The sequence below is a fragment of the Stenella coeruleoalba genome (genome assembly GCF_951394435.1).
Source record: "Stenella coeruleoalba genome assembly, chromosome: 14".
NCBI classification, from domain to species: domain Eukaryota; kingdom Metazoa; phylum Chordata; class Mammalia; order Artiodactyla; family Delphinidae; genus Stenella; species Stenella coeruleoalba.
This window is the reverse complement of record NC_137160.1, coordinates 70,874,702-70,889,514: the sequence shown is the minus strand read 5'-3', so window position 1 is coordinate 70,889,514 and position 14,813 is coordinate 70,874,702. Positions and strand designations below refer to the sequence as shown.

Sequence of the window (14,813 nt, the reverse complement as noted above, 5' to 3'; positions counted from 1 at the left end):
GGCCTAATTTGCCTCATGCAGCAAGATATCTGGAGGTGGGCAGCGGCTGACTTAGGTCAACACCTCTGAGAGTCTCTTGGGCTTTCCCTCCTGCTTCGTGCCTCGTGGTCCCAAGGTGGCTGTCACTTTTCCAGCCATTCGGTCCACTTTCAGGTGGGAAGAAGTGGGAAGCCAGAGGGGCCATGTCAGCTGAGTTTGCAAGAAAGCAACAGCTCTCCCTGGAGCACCCTCCCAGAGGGCAGTAATGGGTCACACGGCCACTGCTAGCAGCAAGAGGGTCTGGAAAAGTCAGTGTTCCATGCTGGAAGTTGGCCACGTTGGAAATGGCCATTGGTCGTTCAGATAGCATTGTCGGGAATTCCGTGGTGGTCCAGTGGTCGGGACTCCGCACTTCCACTGCAGGGGCCATGGGTTCAATCTCTGGTTGGGGAACTAGGATCCTGCAAGCCGCGGGGTGCAGCCAAACAACAACGACAACAAAAACCAAATAGCAACGTTTAGTACAGTCTGGCTTCCTTGTCAAGGGAGCCTGGGGCCTCCAAACCGGGATACAGGACAAGAGAGAAAATCTACCCAGCATCTGTGTGCTGTGATGTGAGATGTGTGCTGGGCACTGGGCTTCAGGGATTGGAGGACACAGTCCCCGCCCTCCAAGGCCCCCAGTCTGCTGGGGAGCAGGCTTCAGGGAAGGGAAGGAAGGCTGAGGTGGAAGGAACAGGCCGGGAGGGAGCCGGCCCAGTGGCCAGAGTGACTCCTTCTGCCTGGGTGAGTCCGAATGATGGACCAGCTCTAGGAGCGTGACGCGGAGCTGAGTGGTGAGGATCTGGACAGCGAGCTGGGCTCTTAGGAGGCCCCGGAATCCTCTGACAGGTGGCTAATTTCATTTGTTAATGGCTTCTTGTCTTTCACTGCTGAGTCCAAAGGGCTGGAGAAGAATGGAGTAATTTGTATCTCAGCTGATTAAAGTTCCTTTTCTGGATTAAAACCAGCCAGACCAGAAAGTTTTAATTTCCTAGGTCTTAAAATGCAAATGACCAGGGCTTCCCTGGTGGCGCAGTGGTTGAGAGTCCGCCTGCCGATGCAGGGGACACGGGTTCGTGCCCCGGTCCGGGAAGATCCCACATGCCGCGGAGTGGCTGGGCCCATGAGCCATGGCCGCTGAGCCTGCGCGTCCGGAGCCTGTGCTCCGCAACGGGAGAGGCCACAACAGTGAGAGGCCTGCGTACCGCAAAAAAAAAAGCAAATAACCAGTTGTGCCTGAGATTTTGTATTGGGAAGATTTTGTATTTATTCATTTACCCAGTTCTCTCTCCACCCACTCACTCATCTACCCTCCCGGACATCTACCTACCCATCCATCCATCCTCCACCCAGTTATTAATTCATGCAAAGCTTTACAGATACCAAAGATGAACAAGCTAACTTGTCCTCAAATTGCTCACATTCCTAGACTGTAAAGCCAGGATGGTACAAACTAGTTATTTGTTGATTTAGTCACTCACTCTTTCGTTCAACAGAAATGCATGAGTACTTACTATGTGTTATGTGCTGTTTTGGGCCCATCAGGTACAGCAGTGAACAAGACGTGGTTCCTGCTCTCCTGGAGCTAATACTCTGGTGTTGGGTGGGACAATGTGGGGTTTTCCAGGAGCTTCGAAGGGGTTACCTGGGGAGTGGTGGGGATGAGCCTTCAGGGTTAGAATAAGGGGCCTCGTGTTCGCTGGCCAGAGGCGTGGAGGAGCCAAGGGAAGTTAGGACCAGGGTTAGAGAAGGTCAGAGGTGCGGCCTGGAGCGCCCTCTAGTGGCATTGCAGAGAAGGGTTGGAGAGGGTAAACTGGAAGCTCGGAGACTGGTTAGGATGTTGGAACAGTTTGGGCAAGACGATTAAAAAAAAAATTACTGTGGTTAAATACACATAACCATTTTAAGCTTACTATACATTTATAATAATGTATGTCATTATAGAAATTCTCGGTGTTTTGTAACCATCACCACCATCCATCTGCAGAGCTTTTCTCACCATCCCGAACAGAAAGTCTGTCTGTGCCGTGAAACACTAACTCCCCACTCCCCGACTCCCACAGCCCCCGGGAACCTCTACTCCACTTTCTGTCTCTATGAATTTGCCCTTTCTGGGTACTTCATATAAATGGAATCATACAGTGTGTATCCTTTTGTGTTTGGCTTGTTTTATTTATTTATTTGTCTGTGGTGTAGCACGTGTCAGCACTCCACTCCTTTTTATGGCTGAAAAATATTCCCTCGTATGTACAGAACACATTTTGTTTGTCCGTTCTTCTGTGGATGGACACTTGGGTTGTGTCCACCTTTTGACTATTGTGAATAATGCTACTAGTAACATTGGTGTGCAAGTATCTGTCTGAGTCCCTGCTATCCATTATTTTGAGTCTATACCGGTGAGTGGAATTGCTCAAAAAAATACGGTAATTCTACGTTTAACTTTTTGAGGGTTCACCACAGTGGCTTCACCAATTTACATTGTCACCAGCAATAATGCACAAGGGTTCTAATTTCTCCACATCTTCACCAACACTTGTCATTTTCTGTGTTTTTTAAAAAAATACCATCTATCCTAATGGGTGTGAAGTGGTGTCTCCTCGTGGATTTGATTTGCATTCCCCTAACGACTAATGATATTGAATATCTTTTCTTGTGCTTCTTGGCTAGTTGTGTATCTTTGCCCATTTTTGAATCGGATTGATGTGTGTATATATATATATACACATACATATACATATATATATATATATATATATACACACACACACACACACACACATATGTATATCCTGGCTATTCGTCTCTCATTAGATACGTGATCTGCAAATATTTTCTCCCATTCTGTGGATTGTTTTTTCATTCTCTTAGTAGTGCTCTTTGATGCATGAAGGTTTTCAATTTTGATTACATCTAATTTATCTACTACTTTTTCTTTTGTTGCATAGAAAATAATTTTTAAATTTGTGTTATAATATGCATACCAAAAATAATTTTTTAGTTGAAGTGTAATATGTATCTTAAGCCAGAGAGCCTGGGTTTGGATCTTAACTCTGCTACTTCTCAGCCATGTGACCTTGTGTGGGTTAATATCTCTGTGCCTCTGTTTGCCCATCTGTAAAAAAGGGATAATAATAGAGCCAACTTGTTAGAAATGAACTGAGTTTAGATGAATTAATGTCAGAAGGCACTGTGAACAGTGGTTGACACCTAGTAGGTGTTTTTTAAGTGTTTGCTGTTATTACCATGACTGTATCTCATATATTGAGTTTCTACATGACAGTCCCTGCGCTGAGTGCTGTACAAACGTTATTCCACTATCCCATTGAATCCTCTCAAACCCCAAGAGGTTGTCCCCATGTTGTAGATGAGGAACCTGAGGCCTGGGCCCTTACACTTTGTTGAGGGCCATCTCCTGGCATTTTCCCCCTGAGTGACCCCACTGTATCCTGAGGTGCTAGGAAGATGCCCATTTTGGAGATGCTGAACTCGAGGCTCAGAGAGGGGAGGCGACTGGCCCAAGGGCACACAGCAAAGGAATCGCAACACCTGGATTGATTCTTGGCCTATGGACTCACCCCTTGCAGCCGGGGAGGGGTGAGGGCGTTTTGTGAGGACAGGGGAGTCCTGCTGGGCTGAATTCTGTTTCAGTTGTGCCACTGGAACTCCCGGGGCTCTGTGGGTTCCTGGGCACTGAGGCCACGGAGGACCCCCAGCCAGGTGCCTGCCACCCGCGGAGGCCAAAGGCCAGTGAATGACCTGAACACCTGCTCCGCTTGCAAAGCCTCCCTCCTGGGGCCGGGCGGGCAGCTTGTGGGCGCTGGGAGGATATCCTGGGACCTGTTCACCTTGTCCACGTGTTAACCCGTTCCGTGCCATGGCACACTGCCGCCATTGCATAGGTGAGGAAGCAGAGGCCCAGAGGGCGGAGGATGATCTCGTCCTTTTGTTTCACCTCCTTGGGAAAGTATGTTGATGTGCCCTTGCGTGAGAATGGTGCTAATACTAGAATAATCTTGACTCTCATTTCTTTTTTTTTTTTGGTAAGAAAGTAAATCATTAATGAACATACACTTTCAGCTGCTACCAGTCACAATTACTTGCTTCACCTGTACAGGCGATTGAGACACAGCACCCTGGCAGGGTTGCTGGGGCCACACCATTTCTGCTTCCAGGGTGCACACAAGCGCTCTTGTGTATATGTACACACACACACACACGCCTGCGGAACCCCGAAGAAGCCCCACTTGACCCGTATTCTCATAACCTTGTTCAGCGGCCACTCTCTGGCTTCGGACACCTTGCTGAGCTTTATTTCCCTCATCTGTGAAATGGGGTGAAGCCCACTCCATGCCCCTCACAGGCTGTCATGAGTGGATGAGAAAGACATTGGTAAATTGCCAAGTTGGACTTAGTGGTCCAGGGCCCAGGCAGAGTTCGGAGTTCATTCCAGAAACGTTTGCTGAGCACCTACCGCACGCTGGAGAGAAGCCAGGTTCACATCGGTTCCTGGAGGATAAAATCCCATCACACTCAGGCTCCAGTTCGTGGGTACAAACGGCCTAAAGGACTGTGTGTGGTTTGGCCCCTGGCCACCCACGTGACCTCTGCTCCCAGCACTCAATCTCCACTTACCCCACTCAAGCCACACTGGCCTCCAGAATGTTCCCTTCACATGCGGGTGTGTTTCCACCCAGGCCCTTAGCACAGGCTGTTTGCTGTCCTCCAGATTCCCTCCTGACTTTATGTTTTCTAGGTCCATCCGGGCCATGGATGGATACTCCGTTCCTTTTTACGGCTAGATAGTACTCTGTCATGTCAACATACCACACTTTGATTGGCTGTGTGTCAACTGATGGACATTTGGTGTGTCTCCACTTTTTGGCACTCCCCTCATTTTTACAGTCCCCTTGTACCGGTTTCATTTCTTCCCTCTTCTAACCTCTGTCTGCACTTACTATTTATTTGGTTCCTGATCTCCTGTCTCCCTACCGCAAACAAGAATTGCGGGATTTCCGGGCTCCTGACTCCTTTGTTCAGCGCCATGTTGAATGAATGAGTGAGCAAGTGAACCAGAGGCTGGGTCAGCAGCCGAGCAGGGAGGACGGATAGGCATGTGCACAGCTAACCGGCCCGGCGAGAGGAACAGTGCTCCGACACCCTTGGCTTGGTTGTGGGGAAGCCAGGAGGGCTCGAGGTGCAGTGAAACTGGGTCTTGGTGGTGTGTAGAAGTCAGCCAGGTAGGGAGAGGCAGGAAGGGCAGCCCAGGCAGAGGGCTCAGCCTGAGCAGTGGCCGGGGGGCTTGACCTCTTTGCCTGTGCGACAGAGATTTGCTGTCCTCGCCACACTCCTGGGAGGGGACCCCTGTGCTCGCAGGGTGGCCTTGTCACTGAGCAGAGAGGAGGGCTTGGAGCGACGCAGAGAATTTAGTCAGGGGGGTGGGACAGCGCTCCGAGGCCCCCATTCCTTCCACCTCAGAAACCCCCTGACCTGGTGATCCCTAAGTGCCGGCTTCAGATAGATGCATTCGGGGCTTCTGAATCCACATTTGTGGGCGCTGTCCCTCGAGATCCTGTATCGGGGGCTACCCTCAGAAGCCAGGCCAGGCAGGGATGGGAATTGAATGACAAACAGGGTAGAGGGCGGGGGCCCTCCCAGGGTGGTCCTGCCCAGAGTGGCTGGACCACCCGATGTTCCAAGCAGAACTGATGACGGGGATTTGATCTCATTGTGAAATCTCACTGTTTTTATACATTGGAGAAAAAAAATTTTTTTAACCACACCCAGCCACCTTCAGTTAACACAGGCGGTATTGGCAGTCTCGATTCACATACGATCTCGCTGACTCTTTGCCACAGTTCATGGGGAAACAGAGGCTTGGGAAAGTGGGCAGGTGCCACCGGCGGGCTGGGTCCAGGGATGTCAGACTCTTGGAAGCCTCCACCTTCAAGGGGCATCAGAAATGCCCTGAGTGTCCTCCAGCGGGGGTCTTGCTACAGTTTCTGTTCTCTCCCCCACCCGTCCTCCTCCCAGATTAAAGGAAAGCACCAGCTTCCTGATGCAGTGTTCACAAGTGACCACCAGAGGGCAGGATGGGGGCGATCGAAATGCTTTCAACATTTTGCTTTATTAGGAGTTTTTAACCCCTTTTGCACTAGGGTCTTCATTCTAAACCCGAAAAAGCCAAGTCTTCCACGGCCATTTAGATTTTTATTTTAACGCTTGTCACTGATTTTGGAGCACGTGTCACTCAGCTTGGGTCCCCATCAGGTCTCTTGTCAGTTTCGATTTTGCAAGCCAGTCAGGGCTGCTGGGCTGAAGTTGGGACATTCATCTGCAGCCCTCACAGCCCTGGCCACCCCAGTTTGTTTTCACTGCTATTGTTTCTCTTTTGAATAAATTATTTTTTGGGGAAAAAAAAGTTGCCCCAAAGTTTTATTTCTAAAAGAGGTGTGTGTGTGGTGGGGGGGTGTATGTGTGCAGGGGGTGGGTAGCCCATAATGAGAGCCCCATGAATATGGAAATGGCACTTCTGACCTAAGAAGATGTATTTCCAGAGATGCTAAATCTTCTACTTGAAGACAGGGTCTCCTGAGAAGAGAAACGTTTGGTCGTATCTCAAGCCTCGGCTCCATGCCACTTCCTCTAAGAAGCCCTCCTGGGTTGCACCCTTTCCTGTGCACTCCAGGCCCTTCAGCCTCCAGTGCCATAATTTATTTCCAAGTGCTTCCCTCCTGTAGACCCTGAGCTCCCAGAGGGCAAGTACCTGGTCTCCGTCATTCTCACTCGATGTCCCCACCACCTCACACTTCATCCTCAAGGCTTTCAGTGAGCGAGTACTTGAAATCTGCTAGGCGCTCTTCTGACCTCACCTCACCTCATCCCCCAGCTGCCCTGTGAGGGAAGAAATTATTATTGTTGCCGTTGTGGTCGTTGTTATCTTTTTCACCGACCTCGTTTGACATCAGAAGGAACCGAGGCACAGAGAGGAGAAGCAGGTTGTCCAGGACGACGCCATTTGGCAGGATCAGAGCTAGGATTCGAACCCAGGCCCATCTGAGTGCAAATCCCTGCTCCTGGCAGCTTCGTGCCCCAGCACAGTAGCATCATTGTAGGTACTCAAGCAGGGCTCACTGAGTTAGCAGGGAGAGCTCTCTGGCTGGGGTCTGGGTGCACGCGCGGCCCTGCACACGCCCGCCTGGGGCTCTTCCTGCCGCCGCCGCCCACCTCCCTGCGTTCTTCGCAAGCTGCCTCCTCTTTCTTCTTTCTTCTCCTCCTTCTCCAAAAGCCTACTGAGGTAGAATCTACGTCTTATAAAATTCACTCGTTTTTTAAGCGTACAATGTAATCATTTTCAGTAAATTTACAAAGTTGCACAACCATCACCACTGCCTAATACCAGAACCTTCTCGTCACCACATTAAGAAACCCCGTACCCATTAGGCCCCGGCAGCTACCGATCTACTTCTGTGTCCATCCTTGTGCCTTCTCTGGACGTTTCCCACCATGAGGTCTTCCCCCCTGGTTTCTCTCCCTGAGCACGGTGGTTTCGGTGCAGCCAGAGTGCTTCCGCCTTTTGTGTTGGCCTGGCCCCCTCTCAGTGCTGGTGTCTTCCCTGTCCCTCCCTTCCCTGTCTGCCTCTCCTCACGGTGGAGAGAACCCAGGGGTCAGGCTGGGCGAAAGCAGATGAAAAATGTTCTGGTTTGTTTTTTCTTCGGGGGTGTGTTTTAAGTGATTTCCAACGTCCTACAGTTGATAACGCCCTGTGGGTTGGCCGTGCCCTGGCGGGATGGGCTCAGAGTGCCTTGTTTGGGGTAGATAACCCCCCATCCTGCAGGGCTGGCCCCAGCTTGGACCCCTCCTTGTTGCCCTGCCATCCAGGGCAGCTGAATTCGATACACCACTAGTCGGTCATGGCCAAGGTGATTTGAGTCCTGACTGAGAGCTCCATGCTCTGAGCAGTTTATTACACATATTTGTTCATTTCCTCCTCCCAGCGACCTGGTGGGACAGGCACTGTCGTCATCCCTATTTTACATAGAGCTGGGGCACAGAGATGTTAAACAACCAGCCCGATATCAAAGCTGTCTCATGCTGGGACGAGGATTCGAACCCAGGCAGTCGGCCTCCAGCATCCACACCCTTTCCCTGCACTCCGGCTGCCTCTGTGAGACTAGCCATCCCCTCCCTGGGTCTCTGTCTGTGCCCTAACCCTTTAGGGGATTGTCAGCTCCTGGAAGACGGGGGCATGTGTATGGCTTCTGTGGGGCCCTTTTGGTGGCTGCGGAGCCGCCGTCACACAGTAGGTCTGCCTTTTGTGTGTCATGGATTCCCAGATCTAGCAGTGAACTCCTTGTCCGCAGGAGAATTGGGAACCCTCTGCCTTTCAGGAAGCGGTTACAGAGCACCTGAGTGCTGGGCTGCGTGCCAGTCCCTGGGACCTCCTCGCCTGTGGGGAGCTCACAGCCCTGCGGGGAGGACAGGCTCTCATCATGAGAAGCACCTTCATATACTCGAAGAGGAGGCCCAGTGACTCAGGCTTGCTCGCTCAGAGGGCTTCCTGCGGACATGCTGCTTGCACTGGCCTTGAGCGATGGTTGCATTTCCACAAATAGAAAGGGCATTCCCGGCGGAGGGCCCTGCCTGAGCAAAGGCTGGGAGGCTGAGGGTCCATACATGGTTGAGGAATGGGTGTCACTGTGATGGTACGTGGAGGCTGTACGGCTAAGGTCACTGAAAGCCCAGCCGAGGCTGGGGTGCAGGGAATGTGGCAGGGCCAGTGGCCCGTGTCCTCATGCAGGAATGCAGACCCTTGGGCCAGGCCAGCCTTCTTTTCTAGGGACGACGGAAATCTGCATTGCTGCCCACCGTTGCAACTCGTTCAAATAAAACAAAATAGTGTGCCTACCTCCCCCTGCCCCCCGCTCCCCCAAAAAACCTGACACAAACAGAGTCACTCCTGGGGGCTACCAGTTTTCACCCCTGTTTTCCTTCGTGAACGCAGATGTTGATTTTTAACAGCCTCCCATCATTTTTATAGGCGAGAGATTTCTGCTCAAGGCTAAGCCCTCTCAGTAGGTCGGCGTGGTTGCTTGTACGTTCAGTCTTTTCTGGAATTAATGAAGGACATTAATAAGGATCTCCCGAGGACCTACTGTGGCCGGGTGTCATCTTGGGACGTGGGGAGCCAGGCTGACCAGGGTGGGGGCCCCTGGGGAACTGACCTTCGAGGAGGGATGGAAGGAGGAATCACCAGGATGCAGAATGTTCCTCCAGAAGTGGCGTCGTGGGGCCCTGTGTCTGGGGGCCGCCCTGAGCCTGGGCTGGAGGCTGCTGGAGGCTGCTGGATGGTTAGCTCTTACTCCAGAGACCCCGGCATGAATAGGCGCGAACTAGGTGGAGAGGAGGGGGCGTGTGTTTGTTTTCAGGGCTGCCGTAAGGAATCACCATGTGCTTTGTGGCTCCGAAACAGGAGATACTTATTCCTTCTCCGTTCTGGAGGCCAGAGCCTGAAGTTAAGGTGTCGGCAGGGCCATGATCCCTCCAGGGATTCTAGGGGAGGATGCTTCCTTGCCTCTTCCCGCTTTGGGGGCCCGAGGCGTTCTCTAGCTTGTGGCCATACCCCTCCAGTCTCTGCCTCCGTCCTCATGTGGCATCCTCCCTGGAGGTTGCGTCTTCTCTTCTGGACACTTGCTGGATTTAGGGCCATCCAGGGTAACCCAGAATAGTCTCATCTCAAGATCCTTAATTTATTAATAATTACATCTGCAAAGACCTTTTTCCAGATAAAGTCACATTTACAGGTTCTGGGCGGACGTACCTTTTGGGGGGGGCCACCATCCCATCCGCTACAGGGAGGAACAGCATGAGCAAAGGCCCTGCGGTCGCCTGGTGCACCCGATTGGGGTGGGGCAGGTGTGGGGTCAGGTGGTAAAAGGTGAATAGGGGTCTGGGGTGGGAGGGATGGGGAGCCAGGGGAGGCATCCAGGGTGCGTGGGGGGTGCCTTGGTCACCATTGTGCGTGCAGGCGGTTCCCCTGGCCAGGTGAGAAGGGTCCTACAGGGCAGGGTGGGACCAGCCCAGCTGATCAGAAGGCGATAGCCCTGACTAGGTAGGGGTCGCTTTGGGCCTGGAGTGGAGGTGCAGCAGGGGGCCCCCTGCTCCTGTGAGTGTGACCTGGTGACTGTGGCCTCCTCCAGGCTGAGAAAGTGGGACTTTGAGCGGGTTGGGGGTGGGGGTCTCCATCACTGGTGCCTGCCCACCCCCACCCGCCTCGTGGGGGCTCAGCTCTGTCTCCACCTGGGACTTGCCAGGTCTGACTTGTTCACTTTTCTTTTTATCCTTCGCACCCCTGCCCTGTCTCCTGTCTTTCTGCCTCCACCCCACCCCCTTCCCTGCTCGCACCCCACTGCCCTGCTCTCTTTGTCTCCTCGCGGTCTCTGACTTTCTTCGGGTTCATCTCTTTTCCCGCCTGTGTGTGTGTGTCTCCATCCCCCTCAGTGACCGAGCCCCTTCCCCCGATCTCTGTCATCCTCTCTGCCTCTTCTAGCCCATTTCTCTCTCCGTCCATCCCCGTCAGGCCTATGGGAGGCACAGCAGCTGGCCGTCAGCAGCCTCCGCGTTCCTGGTGGTGGACGGTTGCTCCCTAGGACAGGCAGGCTCAGCTAGGGCCACCTCCCGCTCTTCTGTGAGCGCCTCAGCGAGCAGGACCCCACTTTCCAGCTGGGCCATCAGCCAAGCAGTCAGAGGGCAGGGGCCAGGCTGCACCTCCACCTGCGCCATCAGCTGGGGCTGGCCCCCAACTGGCTGTCCGTTGGGCAGTGAGCGGCGGGGACCCCTCGCCTGCCAGATGTGGGGCGCCGAGTCGGAGGGGCCATGGGCCTGCTTCTGAAGAGCTCTGAAGTTCACGCCGCGGCTTCCTCCGCCACTGAGCTCGGCTCCCCGCTGGTGTCCTCGGGGGGCTTCCTGTCAGCCGCTCTGCCCCGGGGTTGTGGGTCTGATGTGTACGGTGCACGTGGTCCCTGGGGCCGGGGGTGCCTCTGCGCCAGCCCCCGCCTGGGCTCTCGTGCGGGCGCTCGCCGTGCGCCAGTCCGGTTCCGGTTCAGGCGAGCTGACCTGACGGAGGTGCTGTGGAGCCGGGGCTCTGCGGCTGCCCTGCCGCTCACCTCGGCAGCTGCCTTTGCTCTCGAGCTCCAGCCTCCTCGTGTAGCCCGTGGAGAAGATAATGTTTCCCCCAGGGAAGCACCGTGAGGACTAAACGAGATGCTTTGGTATTATTCTGCCTCATCCGAAGCAGAAAACCCTGAAACACAGGGATACTCCGTCCCATTTTACAGAAGAGGTAACTGAGGCTCAGGAAGGCGGGGTGACTTGCCAAGATCACACTCTTTCGAAGGAAGTTCCCAAGAAAGGTCACCTTGGGTCAGCCTTGGGTGTGCTACAATTCGCATTTTTAATTTCTGAGAAGGATGCTCCCCCTGTTCCCACCACCCTCCCCCCAACCCCAGCTGGCAGATGGTGACTCTGGGAGCCGGTCTCTCCCTTCCTCAGCATCCCCCGCTCGCACCCTGGGCCTCCCGCCCTCGGGAGCGGACAGAACCCAGGACTGGTTGGGAGGCCTGGGTTCCAGCCTTGGCTCAGTTTCCACCTCTCTGTGTGACCTCGACCAAGTCCCTATCCCTCTCTGGGCCTCCCTTTTCCCCCTCTGTAAAATGGGGACAACCAGGGCCTCCTTCCAGGGCTGCTCAGAAGCTTAACTGAGTCAGAAGGAACTTGACTGAGCTGGGAGGGGCTGTGTGAGCCGATGGGATCCTGAGTTGATTTATTTCCTTTATATGGAAGGATTTGAGGTGGGGAGGGCTCCCCCTCGGTGTGTGGTTTTGGGGTGGAACTTGTCCTCACATGACACGCTCACACACACGCACACACTCAGTTCTGGGGCTTCATCCTTGCTCTTCCCACCACTCAGCGGAAAACCCCCAGGCCCAGAGCACCCCCAGGAGGGTGCAGGGTCCAGACCACTCAGCTAGATTAGGGAGGGGCCACCCCTGGGCCCGCCCCCCTGGAAGAGCCACTGGAGATGCTCCAGGCGGGGCCCCGGGGCCTGAGCGGCAGCTTCCCCGTGCCCTTGGCGGGGCCATCCTGCCAGTCCCCTGGCCACCAGCCGGCCCCTGAATGATTCATGCCACCTTGAACTTGACTCCTGGTGTGACAAGCCGAGCGGGAAGAGCCGCCCCCTCCAGAGGGAGACTGGAAGCGTGCACAGTGCAGGCGGCATAACCCCCAGGCGCCAGAAATGGAGTATTATTACTGCCCCAGCTTGTTGAAGCTCTTGCGGTACCTGTGGGTGAGTGCGGCCGTCCGGACCCGTATCTCCTTTTTCTTCTCCTCCCGACTCCTGCCAGCTTTGCTTCCTGGCTCTGTCTGGTCAGCAGTGGCTCTGTTTTCTTTAAGAAATGGTGGTTGTTTCAAGGAGGAGGGGGTGTTGGGAAAGGGATGGGGTTTGATTTGGGAGGCAGAGGGGACTCACATAAGAGGACGAGGTCCTGCCCAGGGTGGATCAGTGGGCACGGCGGCCACCCCTCCCGTCCTCGGAAAAACAGGAAAAACAAGGGGAGCGTTAGTGATCTTTCCAGAAATCGACGTTTCTTTGATTTACCGGATTGTTCTTTACTCTGAAATTACATCCTACTTGCCTTTGTGTGCACGTAAAAATGTCTCATCTTTTATGAGTTGGAAAGAATAGATTTTGTTTTTCTTTCAGTGAACTTACTAAGCAAAAGTAGAAAGTTGGAACCCTCCCATTGCGGCCTCTCATCTATATAACAGAGGAAAAAAAAAAAAAAACTCCAAACTTTTTTTGGCAAAATGCCAAAAACAGGGAACCCACGTGGAAGTGCTTTGTGGGGTATAAAGTGCTTTTCAAATCTTGTTTTGACTCTGAGATTGATCTGCTGTGTGTCCACAGGCAAGTTGCTTCCCCTCTCTGGGCCTCTGTTTCCTCATCTGTGAAACTAAGGGGTGGGCAGTAGATGATGGTGGGTTATGTGACATTCATCAGGGCTCCGTGAACAGAGGGGCTTAGCAGGGAATCGTCACAGGTGGGTCTCAGAGTTTTCCAGAACATTTGCCACCCAGCTGAGAATGCCCAAGAAAGTAAGACTTGGGAAATATTATTTTTCCCCCTGCTGAATGTTTGCAAATACTTCAAATGCCGAGTCACCCAGGGAATTTTCCGGAGCTCCTAAAAATACAACTTTAGGAAACATTGTCCTTCAGCCGCTCCCCACCCCAGCCCAAGTCCCCTGCAGCAGTTGAAAAACAGGAGACACCCCTCACCCCCGCCGAGTCCTTCTCCTTTGATCACTGACTTTTCATTATTATCGTACTGTAAACGTAAGGGAACATTAACTGGTTTATTTTTTTTTAATTACAAAAATAATTTATGGGCGTGGTAGAAAACTTGGAAGATATTGAAGAGCGTGAGAAAGAAATTAAGCCGCCCATGATCATTTGTATTTGGGGATTCTGCTGCCCACTGGGGCCTCATGACCTTGATGTGCTGGACACACAGGCGCTGGGCTTCAGTGTTAGGGAGGCTGTGATATTTTGATTTATAGTAAGAAATACATATTTGGTTTTTGTTCCTGTCTCTGGCACAGGGCTCCTAAAACCCTTGGTGTTTCCAAAGTGATAAAGGTGTCTAGATATTCACACATGAGTTTATGTTAATGAGATGACTTTTGGCCTGCACCTGAGTAAGGGTGGGGGCTGGTTGCCAGGGAAACCAACCACGTGAGCTCTTCCTCTTTCCCAGGAGGCCACGTCAGATGGAGAGTGACCAGCTAAGCATCGATTATTGTAAGGGCCCTGATGGGCGGGGGGTAGCCCTCCCCATCCCTGCTGTAGACTCAGGTAGCACAGAATATACATTCACCCATCACTCCATCCTCCTGGGCCACTCACTGCTCTCAGTTTTCTGCTCCATGTCACCTCTTCATAATGTTTCAAAATTTTGGAATACTTTTAGATTTACAGAAAAGTGGCAGAGATGGTTGGGGGAGTCCCTGTATACGCTTCGCCTAGCATCTTACTGTAACAACCACAGTATATTGTCCGACGTAAGAAATTAACATTGGTGCAGTACTGGTAACTAAACTCTAGGCTTCATTCCAGTGGTTCTCATCCAGGGATGACCTTCAGGGGACACTTGGCAATGTCTGGTGACATTCTTTGATTGTTGCAGCTGGGGCGGGGGGTGATGGTGGCATCTTGCGGGTGGAGGTCAGGGATGCTACTAAAGATGGTACAATGCACAGGGCAGTCTCCCACCCCCCAAACAGCCACCACCAACAGTGACCCGTTCCCAACAGCAGTCGCACCAAGGCTGAGAAAGCCTGCTTGATTCAGATTTCACCAGATTATCCACCTGTGTCCTTTCTCTGTTCCAGGATCCAACACGGGGTCCACGTCGTATTTTGCCTCTAAATTTCATCCATCGCAGTGAACGAACGAGTGTAGAGTATGCACGTCTCAACTTCATGTGCCACTAATAAGGGAACATCTGTCCACATCTGGAAGCCCTCTGTAAACGTGTTGCTTAGGGACCGCTAACTACCCGCATCTGTCGTCAGCCTTGATGTATCAGCCGTTCGCCCACGGTTGGACACCTGGGTTACTCCCAGGCACTCACTGCACGCACAATTTAGTGATGGTCATTCCCAGCCTTAAATCTCTATTCACTTTTCAGGTTCTTTCCTAAGTCAGCTTCTTAGAATTGGGGCCGAGCGTGGGCT

The 14,813-nt window shown here is 52.8% G+C and overlaps 1 protein-coding gene across 7 annotated transcripts in view; it reads left to right on the top strand.

Moving 5' to 3' along the window:
* KIAA1671 overlaps window positions 1-14,813 on the top strand; it is a 185,290-nt gene that overhangs the window by 79,550 nt on the left and 90,927 nt on the right. The window contains exon 1 of one of the 7 annotated variants that reach the window (XM_079943580.1): window positions 11,779-12,364. The exons of the other annotated variants lie outside the window; for them this stretch is intronic. Coding sequence (XP_079799706.1) covers window positions 12,314-12,364 — 51 coding nt within the window. The 5' untranslated portion in view covers window positions 11,779-12,313. Of the gene's footprint in view, window positions 1-11,778; window positions 12,365-14,813 lie in introns of those variants that run through there. 7 annotated transcript variants of the gene reach the window in all.